This window comes from Chionomys nivalis, chromosome 7, assembly GCF_950005125.1.
Source record: "Chionomys nivalis chromosome 7, mChiNiv1.1, whole genome shotgun sequence".
NCBI classification, from domain to species: domain Eukaryota; kingdom Metazoa; phylum Chordata; class Mammalia; order Rodentia; family Cricetidae; genus Chionomys; species Chionomys nivalis.
In genome coordinates, this window is record NC_080092.1 from 26,374,140 (window position 1) to 26,394,097 (window position 19,958).

Here is a 19,958-nt window from a genome sequence, read left to right on the forward strand (position 1 = left end):
GGGCATCTTGAAGATTGCTGGATCGTCAGTTACTTGGGTGGTGTGGACAAGTCTGAGCCCCTGAGAGAGAGCTCTGGGCTCCTTTGTAGGGATACATGGCAAAACCTCCAAAATCAGACCTATAGATCAGTCTTGGTCCAAGGGGCTCCACTTATCTGATGAGTTCTTATCAGTCCCACTTCCATGGTCCATAGTGCTAGGATTTGGGTCAGATACGGCTAGGAAGGAAGCAGGGGTAAAGCAGCCTGTGATTTCTGCTTATTGGATGAGTGAGGGGTGTTCTGTGTGGTAGGGTGAACATTCTGAAGCTTTAACTTATGGAGTGCTACTTGGCCTCCTCAGTGGGAAGGCCCTGGTGACAGATGAAGCCAGCGTCTCTCAAAATGTCTGATGCTCTCTTAGGTTCATTCTGTGGTGAGAGAATTTATGATGACATGGGTAGTCTTAGCTTTCACCATGGAAATTTCGTTCACTCTCAGTAGATATTGACAGAGTCTTACAGTGGGGAGGTGACAACTGGCTTCTCCTTCCTCTGCTGGATGAAGCGCTGATATGTGCATTCTAGAATCTCTGGCTTCCAGGGGATGCTGCTCATGTCCAGTGGAGAAGGAGTCATGGGTGCAGGGTCCTCAAGGCCATCATCATGCCTGGATGCCTGGCAACATAGTTCCATGGGTAGGGACATGTCTAGATGCCTTGTCTCGTTGGGCCAGGAACATAGTGAAATGATGTTAGGCTATGGGGAACATTATCCAGGTGCTGCACACGAACAAAGCTTCCATTCAGAGGTTCTGCACAGCTGCTGCAGCATGGCTACCAACCAGGCTGAAAGATCCAGATCTCCAAAGAGGGCTGTGCCATACATAGCACAGAGCCAAACCATTATGAAAGGGCAACACCCACAGTCCACACTACCCCTCTGGAGCGCTGTTGGATTTCTTGTTCTTCCCATCCATACTTGCATCCAACCCTCCAAGTATCCATCCATCCTATCACCTAGTCAGACCTATATATCGCATGGCTATCAGTGGTCTCTCCATGTGAATCCCATGCCAGAAGGAACCTGATGGCAGAAGTGCTTAGGTTACAGCAGAAGATGTAAGAGCCAGGTTCTCTACTAGCTCTGGGGTTCCTAGAAGAAGCATCTCTCACTAAATCATAATCATTTAGGTCCTGTTTGCTGTCCAACCTCATTTTATCTACTCATCTCTTGGTCATTGTCTTCAACCACCAATGGTCTTTCTTCTTTCTGACCAAGCCAAGCCCTCCTTGGCCTTGGAACTTTAAGCAACTGCTCTTCTTTTTTTTTTTTTTTTTTTTTTTTGGTTTTTTGAGACAGGGTTTCTCTGTAGCTTTGGTGCCTGTCCCAGAACTAGCTCTTGTAGACCAGGCTGGCCTCGAACTCCCAGAGATCCACCTGCCTCTGCCTCCCGAGTGCTGGGATTAAAGGCGTGCGCCACCACCGCCCAGCACAACTGCTCTTCTTTTGTGACCTGAATGTTCAGCCAGCCATGTAAAAAGCTGGCTCTGCCCGTCCCTTCACATCCTAAAGTGTCCTGTCTTCAGAAAGGCCTTTCTATACCCACCTTCTTTAAAGCATACATCTTCCGCTCTGCCCATCTACTTTATTACCTCACTCTGTTTACTTCTCTTATAGAATGGCTCAGGATCTTTCATCATCTTACTTATTATTTTATAACTCACCAATAAGAAGAAGAAGGCCCAAATGGGAAGTTACCAGATCTCGTTATTCTTTACGGCATGCCTTCTGCTTGTATCCCTGATTGCATTCAATCGTTGAATGAATGAGAGAAAGACGCACGAGTAGGCCTTCCTAATATTAGAGAGACTTAAGACTGGTAGAGAATAGATTCTGGAAGAAAGAACTGGATTCGAGAGAGGGTCTTACTGGTGAAGCAGAAGAGCTGACTTCATGTGAACACAGGATGAGTGGAGTCTCTTGAGGGGCACAGTGAAAACAGTAGCTTAGGAGGATGCCTTGTTATGTATGACATGATCTGTGATAAATTAGAGATTTAAACTACTCTCTGCAGAATCTTGTAATTACTTTGAGAAGTAATGAGGTCTCAGGACCCAAGTTATATTTTCCTCCCTGTGGGGATTATACAGCATGGGGATTATACAGCATGGGGATTATACAGCATGGGGATTATACAGCATGGGGCTTCAGAGTGCCATGGCTTTCACAGAATGCATGTTGTTGTTTAATTAGCTGGTTACGGTAGACTATAGACATAGTGTCAAAACAAACATTTTGCAAGGTAAGACCCATATATGTTTAATGTAAGCATATAGCTCATAAGAGAGATTTTTTTAGGCTCCCCCGCCCCCTTATACTATGCTAGGTATCAAAACCAATGGCGTGTGCATGTTAGTAAGCACAGACTTTCTGAGAAAGGCTTAGTTTCTTTGTCTGTAAAAGAGAGCTTAAACATATCAGTGGGTTTTAAAAACTGACTATTGAGATAGGGTCTCATTTTGATAGATGCCCTGGCTGGTCTACAACTTGCTAGATAGACCAAGATGGCCTTGACCTCATACAGATCCACCTGCCCCTGATTCTCCTACTAAAACCATGGATTTCAGATTTCATTCTTACCGCCACGTACATAACTTTCCTTCTTTCTCTGTAGGTGTTCTCAGTGCCTCTGATCACTCCTACAGGAAAGGACTGACTGAGGAACAATCTGGAAGAAATGGGCTCAGTGCTTCTAGACTTCAAATAGTTTTAGTTGCTAAACACAGCACATGGGAGACAGAGGCAGGCCGATTTCTCTGAGTTCCAGGCAAGCCCGACCTACATAGTGAGACCCTGCTTCAAAGCAAAACAAAACACTCAAACCAGGAAAACAAGAACGTTAGGATACTGGAGAAACTACCTCCCCCTTTTATTTATTTATCTATTTATCTATCTATCTATCTATCTATCTATCTATCTATCTATCTATCTATGTATCTATCTATGTATCTATCTATCTATCTATCTATCTATCTATCTATTTATTTATTTATTTATTTATTCCTTTCTTGAGACAGGGTCTTATTCCATAGCTCAAGCTGTCCTGAAACTTAGTTTTGTTTTGTTTTTCGAGACAGGGTTTCTCTGTGACTTTGGAGCCTGTCCTGGAACTAGCTCTTATAGACCAGGCTGGTCTCGAACTCACAGAGATCCGCCTGCCTCTGCCTCCCGAGTGCTGGGATTAAAGGCGTGCGCCACGATCGCCCGGTTGTCCTGAAACTTAGTATGAAGCCTGTGTTGGCCTAGAATTTTCGCCATGTCTGCTGCCTATGCCTCCCAAGTGCTGGTATTACCCCCCATGGATAACTATGCCTGGATTGAGTTTTTTTGGTTTGTTGTTGTTGTTTTCTTTCTACACTCAGCACAGGAAAGGGCAAGGAACGAAAAGGCTTCCACAGTGACCTCTCTCCAGTGGATCTAGGGAGAATAAGCAACGCGGCAGGACTTCACGAATGCTAGCATACGGGCTGCCTTTCCTCTCACTAGAATTTTCCGTCGAAGAGATTAGTCCTTTGTTTCTAAAAAGTGAAGCCAAGAAAAACACTCTTCGTGCACACGCTGGAGTTCCTGTCATGTGGTTATGGAGACTGTCTGGTCCATCTGTCCTAGTCCCAGCACCTGGCAAGTTGACTACCGGAATAGCCACGCAAAAAGTGTTTCAGGATTATTTTGGAACTTTAGTTATCTTTCCCACAGAAGCCTGTTGTGCCCACACTCGGCCACAAGCAAGTCCACGCCTAGAAATAACATTCATTCTAAGGATCTCTGCGCAAAGATTCTTGGGAAGCGGTTCCCCTTCTGCATTCTCCCGCTATTCCTCCCCCGGGTCGTCTTTGAAAGAATTGGCACGACTCGCGTTTCCTTCCCTTCTCCCACCTCCGAGGAACAGGCCGAGAACGGGCAGGAGCAAACACCAATCATACAGCTGTATTTTCCTTCCCAACCAATAGATCCAGGCAGCAAGTATAGACGCTACCGTCCATCCCGCTCCTCACGCCTCCTCTTAGAGTCGACGCTTGACAACTCACCCGACCAATGGGAAGTTCCTATTCCGAGCGCGGGGGCGGGACCCAGCCAGTGACAGATGGCTCCCCCTGACCAATGGGCTGACCTATGTGCGGGAGGGGTGGAAGGCGGAGCCAATGGCGCGGTGCCAATCACGAGCATCAGGGAAAGGGCGGGACGACAGTGTTAGCGGGAGGGAGGGGAAGGCCTCGGGAACCCAGCCGCGCTGCCGCCGCCGCCGCCGCCGCAGCCCGAGTCGGAGGAGGGAGAGACCAGTGAGAAAATGGCGGCCGTGGCTGCTGAGGCGGCGGCGACCGCGGCGTCCCCCGGGGACGGGGGCGCCGGCGAGGCTGAGCCGGAGCTGGAGCCCATCCCCGGCAGCGAGGCCGGCACCCCCCTCCCGGTCACGGCCACCGAGGCGGCGGTGCCGGACGGCGAGGCCGACGGGCGCCAGTCCGCCCCTCAGGCCGACGAGCAGCCGCTGCCGCCGCCGCCACCGCCGCCGCCGCCGGGGGAGCTGGCCGGTAGCCCCGAGGCTGAGGCGAAACCTCCCGAGCCCGCGGCCGCCCCGGCCCCGCCGCCCGAGCAGCCCCCGGCCGCCCCCGAGCAGCCCGAGGACGCGCCGCGGCCGCCGCCGGCTCCGGTGCTCGTGCCGCCGGCGGGCGGGGACTCGGCGGTGTCTCAGCTCATCCCCGGCTCGGAGGTGCGGGTCACGCTGGACCACATCATCGAGGACGCGCTCGTCGTGTCGTTCCGCCTCGGGGAGAAGCTCTTCTCCGGGGTCCTCATGGACCTGTCTAAAAGGTACCCGCTGGCCCCCCGACAGCACGCCGTCCGCTCCGCCGCCAGGGAGAGCGCGAACCCCGGCTGCTCCCGCCCCGCCCTCGGGTCCTGCGCGCCGCTGTCCTCGTGGGGCGCGCTCCGCGTGGGGCAGACGCGCGCGGCCCCGGAGGGCGGGCCCGGCCCCAGGTGTGCGGCTGGGGACGCGCGCGCGGGTGCAGATGGCTGGCGCACCCCGCCTCCTCATCTCCGGCCCTCGGCGACCCTGGCTTGCGCACCGGGGCAGATGGGTTAATGCAAAATGCAGATGGATCCCCCGGAGGACCGGGTAGCCGGGCGGGGGAGAGGTGCTGCCGAGGCACACTGTCTTGTTCTCACATCAACCTTTAAGTTTAGCGGGGCCGAAGAAAGGGGTGTGTGCCTTGGGCTTCCCTAAAGGTTACCTGTCACTTGTTAAAAGAGGAACAGCCTTGAGTTACTGAACCTTTTTATGCTGTTATTCTTAGTGCTAGAAGTAGTTTCCCCGGGAAGGGGGCGACTCTTCAAAAAGGAGGCGCATTTTGCTGATTTTACTTATAGCTTAAAGAAATAGCTGAAGACGGGATGAAACCCTTGCCTTTTAAATTTTTAATTTCAAAGTGGTGGGTTTACAAAAAAAAAAAAAGTTGGAAACACTTTCTCTTTGGTAGTGCTAGAGATTGACTCCCAACTGACTTCTGAGACTATGTTTGCAGTTAAATTTGTCTAGACCGGAAGGTTGAGTTCACCTACAAACCTCTGTCTAATTCAGTATATTTTCATCTTTTTTTTTAAAAAAAAAAATGTTCTGGGCACTGCTTTAAACAAGTAAAGAAGATAGTTTTTTTTTTCAGTTTAGAGTTAACCTTTTTATTCTCTTCTTTTGCAGATAGGAAGTGCAGAGACTCCCATTCATGGCTCTCCATTCTGTTTCCTGCAACAGCACACACACTCTGGTGTCTCACCTGTTTGGAAATGGTTTATTATTAGTGTGTTTGGTGTGTTTCTGTATTTATTTAATTTCTTTTTGCTGTACTGGGGGCTGCACCCAGAACCTCCTGCATGCCAGGCAAGCATCCTAGCATCAAGCCACACACACCCCAGCCTTCTCCCACCTTTCTGTTATTTTTGAGACACGGTTGGGTTAAGTTGTCCATGCTTGCTTCGAACTTGCAATCTTCCTGACGCAGCCTCTCCCAAGTACTGGTATGACAGGCATTTCCCATCATACCCCATATCCTGGCTTATGCTTTGCTTTTAATTCCTTGACCTCCCGTCAAGACACAGGAATCCTTTTCCATTTGGGAACAAGTCTTTAAAGTTCTTAATGGAATATGGTGGTTTGAGGGGAGGGGGCGGCGATGGGCGCCTGTTCTGTCAGTCTGTACTTTGTTAGTCTTCAGGGTTTTTGTTTTGTTTGATTTTTTTTTATTATTATTTTTAGCAGATTTGGGTTAGTGCTTTCATTAGTACTTTAGTTTTTATAGTTAGAAAGCTGAATAAGACAGTGCTTTCCGCTGTTGTTTTTAATAGCAAGAGAGACACTCTAATGTGTATGCTATTGAATCAAACAGAAGAAGAGGCCAGTGATTGTGTGAGAATCTGAATTTCAAATCTGCAAAAGAAAGGTGCAGAAAGGTAAGTTTTTGGAAATAGAGTGGACTGTTTTCTCTTGTCAAGGTGCTCGTTGTGTCAGCTTTAGAAAATTGTCATTTTGAGTTGTGATCTATTTTGCTAATAGCATTTCTTATAAATAGTAATTTCTTTTGTTGGAGGAGTTGTTTTCTCTTTGGAAAGGATATGGAGTCTTAGTCTTGCTGTTTTGAACTCTTGGGCTCAAACTGATCCTCTTGTCGTAACTTCCACCTGCCTCAGCACGGACAGTAGCTGTGTCCTTCCCTCTGAGCTGTATAGCCAGCCTCAGGAGATACTTTTTATCCACTGTACTCAGGCAATAGCTACATTGTATTCAACAGACACTTTAAAAATAATTTGTATCTTATTTGAATTGGCCACTTCCTGGTAAAAGTAACAAGAGCTCCCAATTGAATGGGAGACATTGTATCACATAAGTTAGAGTTCTCTTAACTCTAGTGGTGGTGTATCATTTACATGGGAGCCAATCGAGGCTTATTTAACTTGGCCACTTAGCTTATTAGTGGCAATGTAAAGACTTCAATGTAAGTTAAAAGTTGGATGGGGTAGCAGGTTTTTTTTTTTTTTAGCAGGAAGTAAAGAATTGTGTACTTTTCAGTTTCTGTGCTTTTCTTGATTTCTGGTGACTGTGCAGAGTAATGCAAAGGATCCTGGATCTTAAAGCCAAGCAGAGTGGTCCATTAATAGGCTGCTCTGGAGAGTCTTTATTTCCTTTCTTTTAATATAGGAGAACATATATAATAATCTCAGAAGTTGGAATTCTGACTATCCAGTGAGATAATTGGGAATGTGTCAGTGTATTTGTGCTTTTGTTTAGTCTTCAAGAGGGTTTGTTATTGCATTTATTTAGTTATTTAGTTAGCTTTTTTTGGTGATAAGGATTGAATCCAAGGTCTCAAACATACTAAGCATGGCTTCTACCCCTATAATTCTTTTGAGGGTAATTTGTTTGGCCAATTTACATGAATACAAACAAACATAAAAATGCATATAAACCATGTGTCAGCTTACCAGAAAGGACAGACTGTATTTTGACCAACTGTACTTTTGATGAAGACTCTATCATCCTGTGATTTCATAGTTCTCTAGTTTGTACAAGTGCAAACTATGATGTTTTCAACAATGGCACTTCTCAGAATTTACCCTTCCTTTAAGTAGCACATCAGCTGTACCACCCCTTATCTCTAGAGATCTTGGCCGTAAATGGCATGGTTAGCTTAAAATGAGGGTAGTTTGAATAGCTAGTTAAAAACAAATTTTGTTTATCATAGCATAAAAAATATTGAATACTTTTAAGTGAAGCATATAGCTTCTAGTTCATTTACACTAGCTGTTGTTTAATACCCAGTCTCCTTAGCTAGTTTAAATTACTTGTTTATTCAGGTCATTAACATTGTCTAGTGACAAAGCAGTTAGCCTTACGCATGGATTTTATTTCTTTTTTGTCAGTCTCAGCTTTTACAATTTTGTCATATAAAGCATGCTTTAGTAAACTGATTATTTTAGACAATAATAAATTATTGAGTATTTTTGGTGGGCTTTTTATCATGGGATATAAGTCAGTATGTATACACTGCCCAGCTTCAATGTTTATTATAGTTTAGTTAAATGTATTATATCACATAACTGCTTTTGAATGAAATCCCAGGCATATCCATAAACATTCCATCATAGCCCTTTGTAAAAATAAGGACTTTTAAAAAGTAACCATACTACCATTATCATTCCCAGAATTATAGCATTTCCTTTATATCATCAAACCTCTGGTCAGTAAATGTTAATGTTAACATCTCAGGATTGTTTTGTTCAAATTAGAATACAAGTAAAGTTCATACCTATACATGATTAATTTTCCAGGCCTCTGTTTATCTGTGGTTCTGCCATTACATTTACCCCTTGCTATTTGTTATTCTGGATCTTTTTCTGATTGAACCCCTGTGGATACAGTTTTGTTACCTGTTTAGTAATTCTTGTAGCAGATTGAAGGGACAGCAGTTTCATTCCGGTCCCCTCAGGACCCTTTTTGCTTACCAGAATTGAATTAGTTAAAGTGGTTATGGATATCTCTTACTTCCCTGCAGATTTTTTCAGTCCATGCCTGAAAGAACATTTTATATGCAAATTATTTATTTCATTTTTTTGAATCAGAGTTTTATGTGGCCCAAATTGGCCTTGACCTCTGGATCGTCCTGTTTCTACTTCTCTAGTGCTGGAATTAAAGGCATGAGCCACCAAATCTGACTTTTTTTCATTTTTTAAAAGAAGAGGTCTTGTGTGTATAGCCTTTGCTGGCCTTGTACTAGCTATGTAGCCCAAGTTGGACTCCTCCTTTTGACTCCTATTAGGGCTATAGGAGTATGCCATGTCCAGAGGGATTATTTTATTTATTATTATCTTAAAAATAATTATGAAACACTCGGGAGGCAGAGGCAGGTGGATCTCTGTGAGTTCGAGACCAGCCTGGTCTACAGAGCTAGTTCCAGGACAGGCTCCAAAGCCACAGAGAAACCCTGTCTCGAAAAAAACCAAAAAAAAAAAAAAAAAAAAAAATTATGAAGCTACTTTGAAACCCTGAAAAATATTTCTGAATCCCTGAATTACGGAATCATGAAGTAAGCATTGGTACATAAAAGGCTTGTATATTTTAATTTTGTGGCACATACATATTACTGTATTTTTACAAGTATCATATTCTATGTATGGGGGGCCATTTATTAAAAATTGAAATGATTTCTTTTGAAAACTTCAGCATTTGCTGTTTAGGATCTTAAATTTGTAGAGCATTTATTTGTTTTTAAAGGAAATGTAAACCAAGACAATGATTTCTTTTCTTTACAGAGACCATGAACGTATGGTGCAATAGCCCTACTTTTGGTGGGAAAAATATACAGCCATTCTGGTGAAGCAGTGAGTAGTGGTGTCAGTAGTTTACACTATAGCTTTGAGGTTGAGGTCCTAGGCCCTCTAGTAGTGTGTGCGAAGGTTGGCTTGAGCTGTACATTCTGAATTTACTGGTGGTGATATCTTATCTTGAAAGGTATTAGAGGGCTTGTATGGTAAGTAAAGTAGCATAGGCAAGTGCCAGTCACGCTCTGATCTAGACAACTTCTAGGATGCTCACTATTGTACTGAGTGAGGTCCTCCATTGCATATTGCTCTAATCTGACTGTTCTAGTGAGCACAGATTCTTAGTAAAAACCCAGTTTGAATCTGAGAACAAAGACTTGTGATAATTTTTCACTTTGAGACACGGTTTTACTGTGTAGCTCAAGCTGACCTGGGATTTGCAATCTTTCTGCCTTAGCCTCCTGAGTCCTGGGGATTACAAGGTTATAATTGTCTATCTCCCAAATAATTTTTTATCAATTTTATTAGATCTATTTTTATATTATATCCCCCCTCCCCCCCCAAAAAAAGTCTTTTGGACAGGCTTGCCACATACCAATGCCACATACCCTGAGCTCAGATGTTGTTCTTGCCTTAGCTTCCTGAGTGCTAGAGTAACAAGCCTGTGTCACCACATCTACCTATAGATATTATATATTAGGTAGCTATTCCAGACATGCTCTATTGGACTTGAAGCTTTTCTTTCTTTGAGACAGGATCTTTTTCTGTGGCCCAGGCAGGCCTTAAACTGTCCTTGATCTTTTCTGTCTTAGCCTTTTTAGTGCTGGGATTACAGGCAAGGCCATGCTTGGCAGGAGTTTCTAATAAGGTTAATTTTCAGTTTTTTTACACATAAATAAAACCATACATTAGTGTGTGTTCTTAAAAACATTTAAGTCATGATGAAACTATGTGTTGGTAAGAACAACTTTTTTGGGGGTTCTATTAAGTAGCTTGAATATTAGTGCTTATCTTCACTGTCTCGCTGATTTCAGATTGTAAAAGAGGAAAGATGTTATTGGCCTATCAAGTACATCATTTCTTAGTAGCTTAGTTCTCCCTGAATTCCTAAATTAAGATGCACGTTTCCAGAAAGAAGCTTGCTGTAGTGGTTGGCAGATAGAGAAGTGATGGTTTAGTTACATTCTGTTTGGATTTAATGCAGAATAACTTTCCTAAACACAGTTTAGTCAGTGGTTCTCAAAAGTGTATAGATTTCTGGGGTTGAGCCGGGCGGTGGTGGCGCACGCCTTTAATCCCAGCACTTGGGAGGCAGAGGCAGGCGGATCTCTGTGAGTTCGAGACCAGTCTGGTCTACAAGAGCTAGTTCCAGGATAGGCTCCAAAACCACAGAGAAGCCCTGTCTCGAAAAACCAAAAAAAAAAAAAAAAAAAAGATTTCTGGGGTTGGAGAGATGGCTTAGCTCTTCCAGAAGATACAGGTTCAGTTTCTAGCATACACAAGGCAGTTCACAACTGTCTTATTCCTGCTCCAGGGGATCCAACCTTCTAACCTTCAAGGGTGCAGCACACATGTAGTTTGCATAAATACATGCAGGCAAAACACCCATACATAGAAAATATTTTTTAAAATAGATTTCCTTCCTCATCAATTTGATTTCATTCTGTGATTCTGGACTTTTTTTTTTGTTTTGTTTTGGCTTTTTGAGATAGGGTTTCTCTGTGTCACTTTGTTGCGTGCCCTGGAACTAGCTCTTGTAGACCAGGCTGGTCTCAAACTCACAGAGATCCTCCTGCCTCTTCCTCCCAAGTGCTGGGATTAAAGGCGTGCACCGCCACAGCCCAGCAGGAGATACTAGTTTTTTGTTTTTTTTTTTTTTTGTTTTTTGTTTTTTTGTGTCTCAGGTACCACTTTAATTGAGGTTCTCCCTTCACATTGAGGAAGGATGGAAGACAGGGATTGTTTCCAGGCACACGCCCCTTCTGCCCCAAGGTAATCAGCCTGAGCTCCCCACAACAGAAGCATGCTCTCCTTCCCCTGAGAATCCACTCCTGAGCCGGTAAAGGGACAAATATATTGGGGCATAGGAAAAACTCAAGAGAGTCAGGACGATTCTGAATTCTTTCCAGTGTGAAGACTAGAACTAGACATGGAGGTGCCCCTCCTTATGGCAACAACAAACCCCACCCATTCCCAGTTGAGGCCAAGCCCCTCCCCAGGAAGCCTGAGAGCAGCATCCATTCCCCAGAGCTCCTCCCTGCAGTGATCCCAGGGAAGACCAGAAGCCTGCAGTCATGGAGACAGCCATTCAACAGACACGGTCTCCTCTTCGTGGGCCCCTACTGCTGCAGCTGTACAGCCATGAAGGACCAGCCAGTACGTGTGTGGCTGTGGGGTGCAGAAGGGGCCAGAGTGAGCAGCAAAGCAAATCAGATGTATGTTCTGAAGCTGGATCGACATGGTGGCAGGGCATGTCGTAGCCCTGTGGACCACTGGGACCTGGCCCTCCATTCTTCTCCGGACGGTTTCTGTTCAGGACTGCTTTGGGGGCAAATTCCAGTTTGTCCTTAAGGCTCACCACCTGAGTGTGGTCCTTGCCTAGCAGCTCATCCAGCTTTCGGTCCTCTCGACGCTCCAAGATGCTCTTCTCCTCCTCCACAGGCTGAGGGCCCTTTCCCCTGATGAACCATTCCAGGTGGTAGCCCACAGCCCCGACCACAAAGGCCACAGGAAAGGTGACATAGGGAGCGTAGGTGCGCACCACGGTCCAAAGCACAGGCCACATGACATCTGCGGCCCAGCCGGCACGCCCCGGACCGGCCCCGCGCTGCGCCCGCTAGCCCCGAGCCACACGCACGGACGTCGCCGGTCCCACTGGCCCGCGGGGCGTCGCCCGAGAGGAGATACTAGTTTTTAAGGAATAGTTTAGCTCAAACAGAAGGGTAAATTTCTTTCTTTTTTTTTTTTTTTTTTTTTTTTTGCTTTTTCGAGACAGGGTTTCTCTGTGGTTTTGGAGCCTGTCCTGGAACTAGCTCTTGTAGACCAGGCTGGTCTCGAACTCACAGAGATCCGCCTGCCTCTGCCTCCCAAGTGCTGGGATTAAAGGCGTGTGCCACCACCGCCCGGCAAGGGTAAATTTCTTAATCCTGCTACAAGAAGTTAATTTAGAATGGAATATAATTGCAAACTAAGAAATGCATATCCAGATTATTGCTGTAAAGCTGATATGTACACTTGGAAGTGATTTCTTAAATTTAGCTTCCTGTTACAGGTATAAGTTGTCCAAAATTTTTGTTTTCTTCCCTCTGAACCAATTCTGTATAGCTGCCTACCCCTGTAGTTTCACTTCTCTCCTCATATTCATATCACCTAACAGCTGCCAAGCTTTACTTTCTGGACTTTAATAACTGCTCTGCACTTGCCATTTCTTTCCCCCTTGAGGCAGGGTCTTTAGTCAATTACTGTGTAGTTGAGGATGGCCTCTATCTTGAGTGCTACAACTATAGATGCATGCTACCACTTCTTTTAGGAGGTGTTGGGGAGCCAGCCCAGGGCTTTGCTTATGCTTTGTAAGCACTCTACCAGCAGAACTACTTTGCCAGCCCCTACAGTTGTGTTTCTGTGTTGTATACATTGTTTCGTTTCACTCTGAAAGGTTTTTCAGCCTTAAATTTGTAGACATAGTGCCAGAGTAAGTAAATTACTTGAAATTATAAATGGTAGATATTAGTAGGGATATATAAAATACCTGTTACTGGAGACCACAGGGCCCTGTGCCTTGGCTGGTCTTAGACCTTGAGGCTTCCTGTCTTAGCCTTCTGAGCCCTGGAATTGCAGTGTTTACAACATATCCTAGCACTTTTAGTTTTTTTTTTTTTTTTTTTTCTTTTTCTTTTCTGCGTTATTGAGAGAGGGTCTCATAAAGTCCAAGCTTCCCTCAAACTTGGTAGCTGAGCCTGCTTGAAGTCCTGATCCTCCTGTTTCTTCTATTCCTAAGGTCTGGGATGGTAGAAATGTGCTTTGGTTCCTAGGTAATTCTCTTTTGCCAGTATTGGGGATTTAATCTAGGGCTTCATGTACATTAGAGGAGAGGAACACTCTGTCACTATTTTGAAGCACTGTCGATTGGCCTAGATTGATGTGTAACTTGTCCTTTTGCCCTAGCCTAACCAGTTACTGCCCCCACCCCAGTAGTCACAATGCCAGCCTACTAACCCTACTCTTATTTTATCTTGTGTTTTGGAGACTGAGTTCAAAGGATGTCTTGCAGGATTTGGTGTTCTCTTTTACCATGGTAATTAAATTCAGGTTGTTGGCTTGTTGGCAATCACTTTTACCCACTGAACTGTGAACCATCTTGCATGGCCTTTTGTTTGTTAGTTTTTTGAGACAAGATCTTGTTATTTAGCCTTGGCTGGCTTGGAACTCACTGTGTAGACCAGGCAGGCCTAGAACTTACTTAGATCTGCCTGCCTCTGCCTCCCAAGTGTTGGGTTAATGCCTGTGCCTTTTTTTTTTTTTTTTGAAACAAGGTCTTCTGTTTCCTAGCCTAGGGTTCACTATGTGGGAAGAAAGTCTTGAACTTCTTACCTTCTGTCTTCTAACTCTCAAGAGTTGGGATTACAGGAAAGCACTACCATACCCAGTTTTATGTCGTACTGTGGACTAAATTTAGAGTTTTCTGTATGGCAGGAGTAACATTTGGCCAAGTGGCCTGCATCCTGAGCTCTGTTTTTTTAACTTTTATTTATTTGGTATGTGTAGGCATTCATGTGTATGTAACTGTGCATGCCATGGCTTATGTGTGGAAGTCAAAGACCTAATTTTGAGAATCTGCTCTCTCTTACTGTGGGTCCTGGGGTTCAAACTCTGGTTTTGTCAGGTTCGATAGATGATCCCATTTACTGGGGGGAACTATCTCACTGGCTCTCAATTTATTCTTTTTTTTTTTTTTTTTTTTTTTTTTTTGGTTTTTTGAAACAGGGTTTCTCTGTGGCTTTGGAGCTGGGATTAAAGGCATGCGCCACCACCGCCCGGCCTGGCCCTCAATTTAAAAGGAATTTTTTTTTCTTGTTTTCTCAAATGCTTTGGTATAGCCAGATATACCTAGTTCCTGGGCTATATAAGAAAACCACGTCCAAAAGAAGATATGGTTCGGTAAAACAAAGATTGATGGTAGTTGGTAGCAGTGCATGGCTTTAATCCCAGCACTTGAGAGGCAGAGGCAGGTTGTGAGTTTGAAGCCAGCCTGGTCTACAGAGTGAGTTCTAAGAGAGGCAGGCTACACAGAGAAACCCTGTCTCGACCCCACTCCAAAGGTTCTTAATCATGGTTACCTTTTTAATTTTAAATTTTTGTGTATGAGTGTTTTTTTTTTGTTTGTTTTGTTTTTCGAGACAGGGTTTCTCTGTGGTTTTGGAGCCTGTCCTAGAACTAGCTCTTGTAGACCAGGCTGTTCTTGAACTCACAGAGATTCGCCTGCCTCTGCCTCCCAAGTGCTGGGATTAAAGGCGTGCACCACCGCCGCCCGGCTTTGTGTATGAGTGTTTTGCCTGCATGTATGTCTGTGCATGTATGGCTGGTACCCATGGAGACCAGTAGGGAGTATTGAATCCCCTGGGACTAGAGTTACAAATAGTTATAAACCACATGTGTGTGCTGGAAATCAAATCCTAGACTTCTGGAAAGAGCAACCTGTGCTCTTAAACCCTGAACCATTTCTCTAGCTCCAAGATTAGATTTTTTTTTTAAAAAAAATATGTATTTTTTAAATTTTTATGTGCATTGGTGTGTTACCTGCATGTGTGTCTGTGTGAGGGTAATCAGATCCTGGAGTTACAGACAGTTGGGAGCTGCTATGTGGGTGCTGGGAATTGAACCTGGATCCCCTGGGAGAACAGCCAGTGCTCTTTTTTTTTTTTGGTTTTTCGAGACAGGGTTTCTCTGTGGTTTTGGAGCCTGTCCTGGAACTAGCTCTTGTAGACCAGGCTGGTCTTGAACTCACAGAGATCCGGCTGCCTCTGCCTCCCGAGTGCTGGGATTAAAGGCGTGCGCCACCACCGCCAGGCTTCAGCCAGTGCTCTTAACTGCTGAGCCACTTCTCTAGTCCCAAGATTAGATTTTTTTTTTTAAACTATTTTTAATGTATTTTTTTTGGGAATTATCTGTCTAAATGGTGTATTAATTGAGAACATTATTTTCCCTACCACACTATAGTAAATGATGTGTGTTTACTCATTTGTAAGAGAGCATATGCTTGCGTACATGTACACGTGTGCTTGCAGGTGCATATGGAGGTCAGATGTCAATTCCTCAGGTGTTATTCCTTGTGAATGTTTCCCTTGTTTTGAAGTTTTAGCTGTTATGTTATCAATTATGTTTAGGTATGTGTGTCTGCATGTGAGTGCAGGTGACGGGTAGACCAGAGGTTAGCTCCCCTGTCTAGAGTTATAGATAGTTGTCAAGCCACCTGACTTGGGTGCTGGGAACTGAGCTTAGGTCCTCTGGAAGACATTGGGTAGTGCCATCCTTCTAGTACCTCTGCCTTGCTTTTTGAGACAGGTTCTCTCAGTGGGACCTGGGGCTTGCAGTTTAAACCAGAGTGGCGGCCAATAAGTTCCAGGGATCTGCCTCCAACATCCTCAGTCAGTGCTGGGATCACAAATGGTTCTGGCAATCAAATTATGTTCTCTTGCCAGTAAGGCAGAACTTCACGTACTAATTGATGTTTCTAGATCATGTTTCTGTAATTAAATTTGTTTTGAATTTTTCTCCTCCCTCCCTCCCTGTTTTGTTTTGTTTTGTTTTTGAAACACAGTCTCACTATATTATAGCCCTGGCTGTACTGGAATTCTCTATGTATACCAGGCTAACCTCAAACTCAGAAATCTACAAGTGCTGGGATTAAAGGCTTGTGCCACTATGCCGTCTTTTTTAATTATTGTAGAGAACTCTTGTAAAGTTTTTACCTAGGGTCTTTAATTTGTATGTCTCTCTCCCTCCAGTATCTAATAGCTTAGGCTCGCTTGGAACACAGTATGTAGCTGGGGATGACTTTGTACTGATTTTCCTACCTCTCCTTCCCAAGTTATGAGATTAGAGGCAGCATCCCTATAGCCAGATAATAACTAATTTTTTTTAAACTTTGCCCCATTGCTTTATCATTAAATTTTTTTGTTTTATTTTTTACTTTAAAATATTTAGTGTGGCCGGGCGATGGTGGTGCACGCCTTTAATCCCAGCACTCGGGAGGCAGAGGCAGGCGGATCTCTGTGGGTTCGAGAACAGCCTGGTCTACAGAGCTAGTTCCAGGACAGGCTCCAAAGCCACAGAGAAACCCTGTCTCGAAAAACCAAAAAAAAAAAAAAAAAAAATTTAGTGTGTGTATATGAATGTTTGTGTGTGTGTATGTATATATGTGTGCTTGGTGTCAAGGAGGCCAGAAGAGGCCAATGGATCTCCTTGAAGTGGAGTTAAAGTTGTTAGCTGCCATGTAGGTACCTGAACTTGGGTTCTCTGAAAGTGCTACATGATGTTCTTTACCACTGAGCCATCTCTCCATCTTGTTTTAACATTAAAAAAGATTTATTTTTATTATTAAGAATTATATGTATATCTAGTCTGTGCAGATGCCTGAGGATGCTAGAAGTGTGAGAATTCCCTTTAGAGCTGGAGGTACAGGTAGTTGTGAACTGCCTGATGTGGGTGCTGGGAACCGAACTCAGGTCCTCTATAAAGCAGCACACACTCTAACACTGAGCCCATCTCCAGCCCCTTGTTTTATATTTTTTTTGTTTGTTTGTTTTTTCAAGATACAGAGTTTCTTTGTGTAGCCCTGGCTGTCCTAGTACTCACTCTGTAGACCAGGCTGACCTTAAACTCAGAGATCTTCTTGCCTCTGCCTCCTGAGTGCTGGAATCAAAGACATGTGCCACCTGCCCAGCATCAATCTTGATATCCACTTCTTTCCCTAAACTTTTTACTATTAGGTTGAAAACATTTTCAGATGTATTTGTATATATTTAAGTTTTAAAAAACGTTGTTGTTGTGTGTGTGTGAGAGAGAGAGAGTTAGTTCAGGTTCACATGTCCCACAGTGTCTGTGTGGAGGTCAAAGGACAACTACGAGCAGTTCATTCTCTCTTTCTACCTGGGCTTCTGGAGATCAAATTCACATTGTTGATGTGGATGGCAACACATGTGCCTGGTTAGCGGCTCCACCTGTCTTATTTTAAGATGGGCTATTTGTCTGTAGTATACAGGCTGACCCGAATTCGCGTCCTTTTGCCCCAACTTTCCAAATGCTAGAATTAGGCTTGTGGTTGATTATTATTAAAGAACACTTTTATGAAATTTTTGTCTTGGATTTTCTTCCCACATTTATTTTTCTTTTCTTTTAAAAACAATTTTATTAGACTTACTCTTTTGTTATTGTGTGACCGTTTTGCCTGTGTATGTGTCTGAACACAGATTCCCTTGGAACTGGTGTGTTAGGGATGGTTGTGATCCACCATGTGAGTGCTGGGAGTCAAACCTAGGGGCTCTGCAAGAGCAAGCCGTGCTCTTAACCACTGAGCCATCGCTCTGGGCTCCTCTCCAGGCTCACCTTTCATTTTTTTTTTTTTTTGGTTTTTCGAGACAGGGTTTCTCTGTGGCTTTGGAGCCTGTCCTGGAACTAGCTCTGTAGACCAGGCTGGTCTCGAACTCACAGAGATCCGCCTGCCTCTGCCTCCTGAGTGCTGGGATTAAAGGCGTGCGCCACCATCGCCCGGCTCTCACCTTTCATTTTTTAAAATCAACTTTAAAATCACAGCCTACGGTTTCATTTATTCTACTCCCCATCATCATGTATATTTAGTTGCAGTCTGATTCAGAAAATGTAAGGATTGTTTCTCAACTTGGGTCTGACTGATGTACTTCTGGGCAGTATAAAGAAATACAAATGTTTTCAGGGCACCATACTTGAAGCCACCAGGTACAATATTGTTTCCCCAATGAGAAATTTATCCGTGCACTAGTAATCACAAATATGATTCTTTTTTTTTATTGATTCGTCTCACTGGCCTACAGATATGATTCTTTTCACTGTATTTCCTATATATGGGTAGATATTACCTGTCTTTGTTTTATTTGCTTGTTTGCTTTTTGAGATGGGGTCTCATATAGCCAAGAGTATTTTTGAGTTTTTGATCTAGCAGGGATGACCTTGAACTTCTGATCCTTTGCCTCCATTTCATAATGCTGTTACAGGCATATGCCCCATACCTGGTTTTTGCAGTGCCGAGGATCAAGCCCAAGGCTTTGTATTTGTACATGTTAGGTAGTCACTGTCAATTGAGCTACATTCACAGCTCAATTCTTCTCTTTGACACCAAGTCTCATACTTTAAGGCAAGGCTGGCCTGGAATTCACTGTTTAGACCAGGATGGCCTTGAAGCTGTGGCAGTCCTACTCCAGACTCAGAGTACTAACTGAGCCACCAACCCACTTTCGCATTAATTTCTTTTTAATGTAAAAAGTACATTCAACATTTAGCATCTTAACCGTTGCCTGTACAATTCAGGATGATATTAAGTGTGTTTAATTATTATTATTTTTTTTAATATTTATTTATTTATGTAGTTAGTTAGTTATTATGTATACAATAGTCTGTCTGTGTGTATGCCTGCAGGCCAGAAGAGGGCACCAGACCCCATTATAGATGGTTGTGAGCCACCATGTGGTTGCTGGGAACTCAGGACCTTTGGAAGAGCAGGCAATGCTCTTAACCTCTGAGCCATCTCTCCAGCCCAGTGTGTTTAATTATTGAGGCAGATCTCCCATCTTGCAAATTAAAACTTGCTAGACTACATACCCTTTTCTCCTTCCCCAGTCCCTGCTCTCTGCGTCTGCTTGTTTTTTGTTTCTAGGAATTTAAGTAGAGTAATCCCTCTATTTATGGGGGATATTTTTCAAAGTTCTCTATTGTCTTAGTCACTTCTTCCACAGGCCACACCTATATGAACATATGGGGGCCATTCTCATTCAGACCACCACATTATACTCCTTGGTCCCTACGTAGGCTTGTAATCAGTCATATCATAATGCAAAAATGCTTTCAGCCCAACTTAAAAAGTCTCCATAGTCTATTACAGTCTCAACACTGTTTAAAAGTCCAAAGTTTCCTCTGAGATTCATGGCAATCTTTTAATTGTAACCCCCTGTAAAATCAAACTCAAGGCACACCACATACTTCCAAAATACAATGGCATAGAATATATTACCATTCCAAAAGGGAGGAAATGGAGCATAGCGGACCAAAGCAAGACTGAAAACCAGCATGGCAAACTACAAATTTTGCATCTTCATGTCTGATGTCAAGGGCTCTTCAACCATTAGCCTTGTTGACTGCAGCACACTTCTCTCTCTTGGGCTGGTTCCACATTGCAAACTGGTTCTGGTCTGCAGCTTTCTTTGGCAGGTATCCCAAGACTCTGGCATCTGTAACATCTTGGGGTATCCAGCACAATCCAGGCTTCTCTTTCACAGCTTCATGTAATGGCCTCTCTGGGCTTCCATGCAGGGACTCTCCTGCCACACACACCTGGCCTCGGTGACTTACCATATAGCCAGAT

The 19,958-nt window shown here is 44.1% G+C and overlaps 3 protein-coding genes across 7 annotated transcripts in view; 1 reads left to right on the forward strand and 2 right to left on the reverse strand.

Moving 5' to 3' along the window:
* The window catches only part of Fabp6 (fatty acid binding protein 6), a 70,329-nt gene extending 66,173 nt beyond the window's left edge, over positions 1-4,156 (reverse strand). The window contains exon 1 of the mRNA XM_057775808.1: positions 4,069-4,156. The gene's annotated coding sequence lies outside the window, so the exon portion shown is untranslated. The remainder of the gene's footprint in view (positions 1-4,068) is intronic.
* A 94-nt stretch (positions 4,157-4,250) lies between these two features.
* Pwwp2a (PWWP domain containing 2A) overlaps positions 4,251-19,958 on the forward strand; it is a 42,356-nt gene continuing 26,648 nt past the window's right edge. For 3 of the 5 annotated variants that reach the window (XM_057775374.1, XM_057775377.1, XM_057775373.1), the window contains exon 1: positions 4,251-4,849. In XM_057775374.1, the coding sequence (XP_057631357.1) occupies positions 4,329-4,849 (521 nt within the window). In that variant the 5' untranslated portion in view covers positions 4,251-4,328. Of the gene's footprint in view, positions 4,850-6,408; positions 6,482-9,337; positions 9,407-19,958 lie in introns of those variants that run through there. The other 2 variants (XM_057775375.1, XM_057775376.1) reach the window with 2 other exon arrangements.
* LOC130877797 (small integral membrane protein 12-like) lies at positions 11,299-12,236 on the reverse strand. Its single transcript, XM_057775379.1, has one exon. It carries the CDS (start codon positions 12,129-12,131, stop codon positions 11,655-11,657), a length of 477 nt encoding a protein of 158 aa, XP_057631362.1. The 5' UTR covers positions 12,132-12,236; the 3' UTR covers positions 11,299-11,654.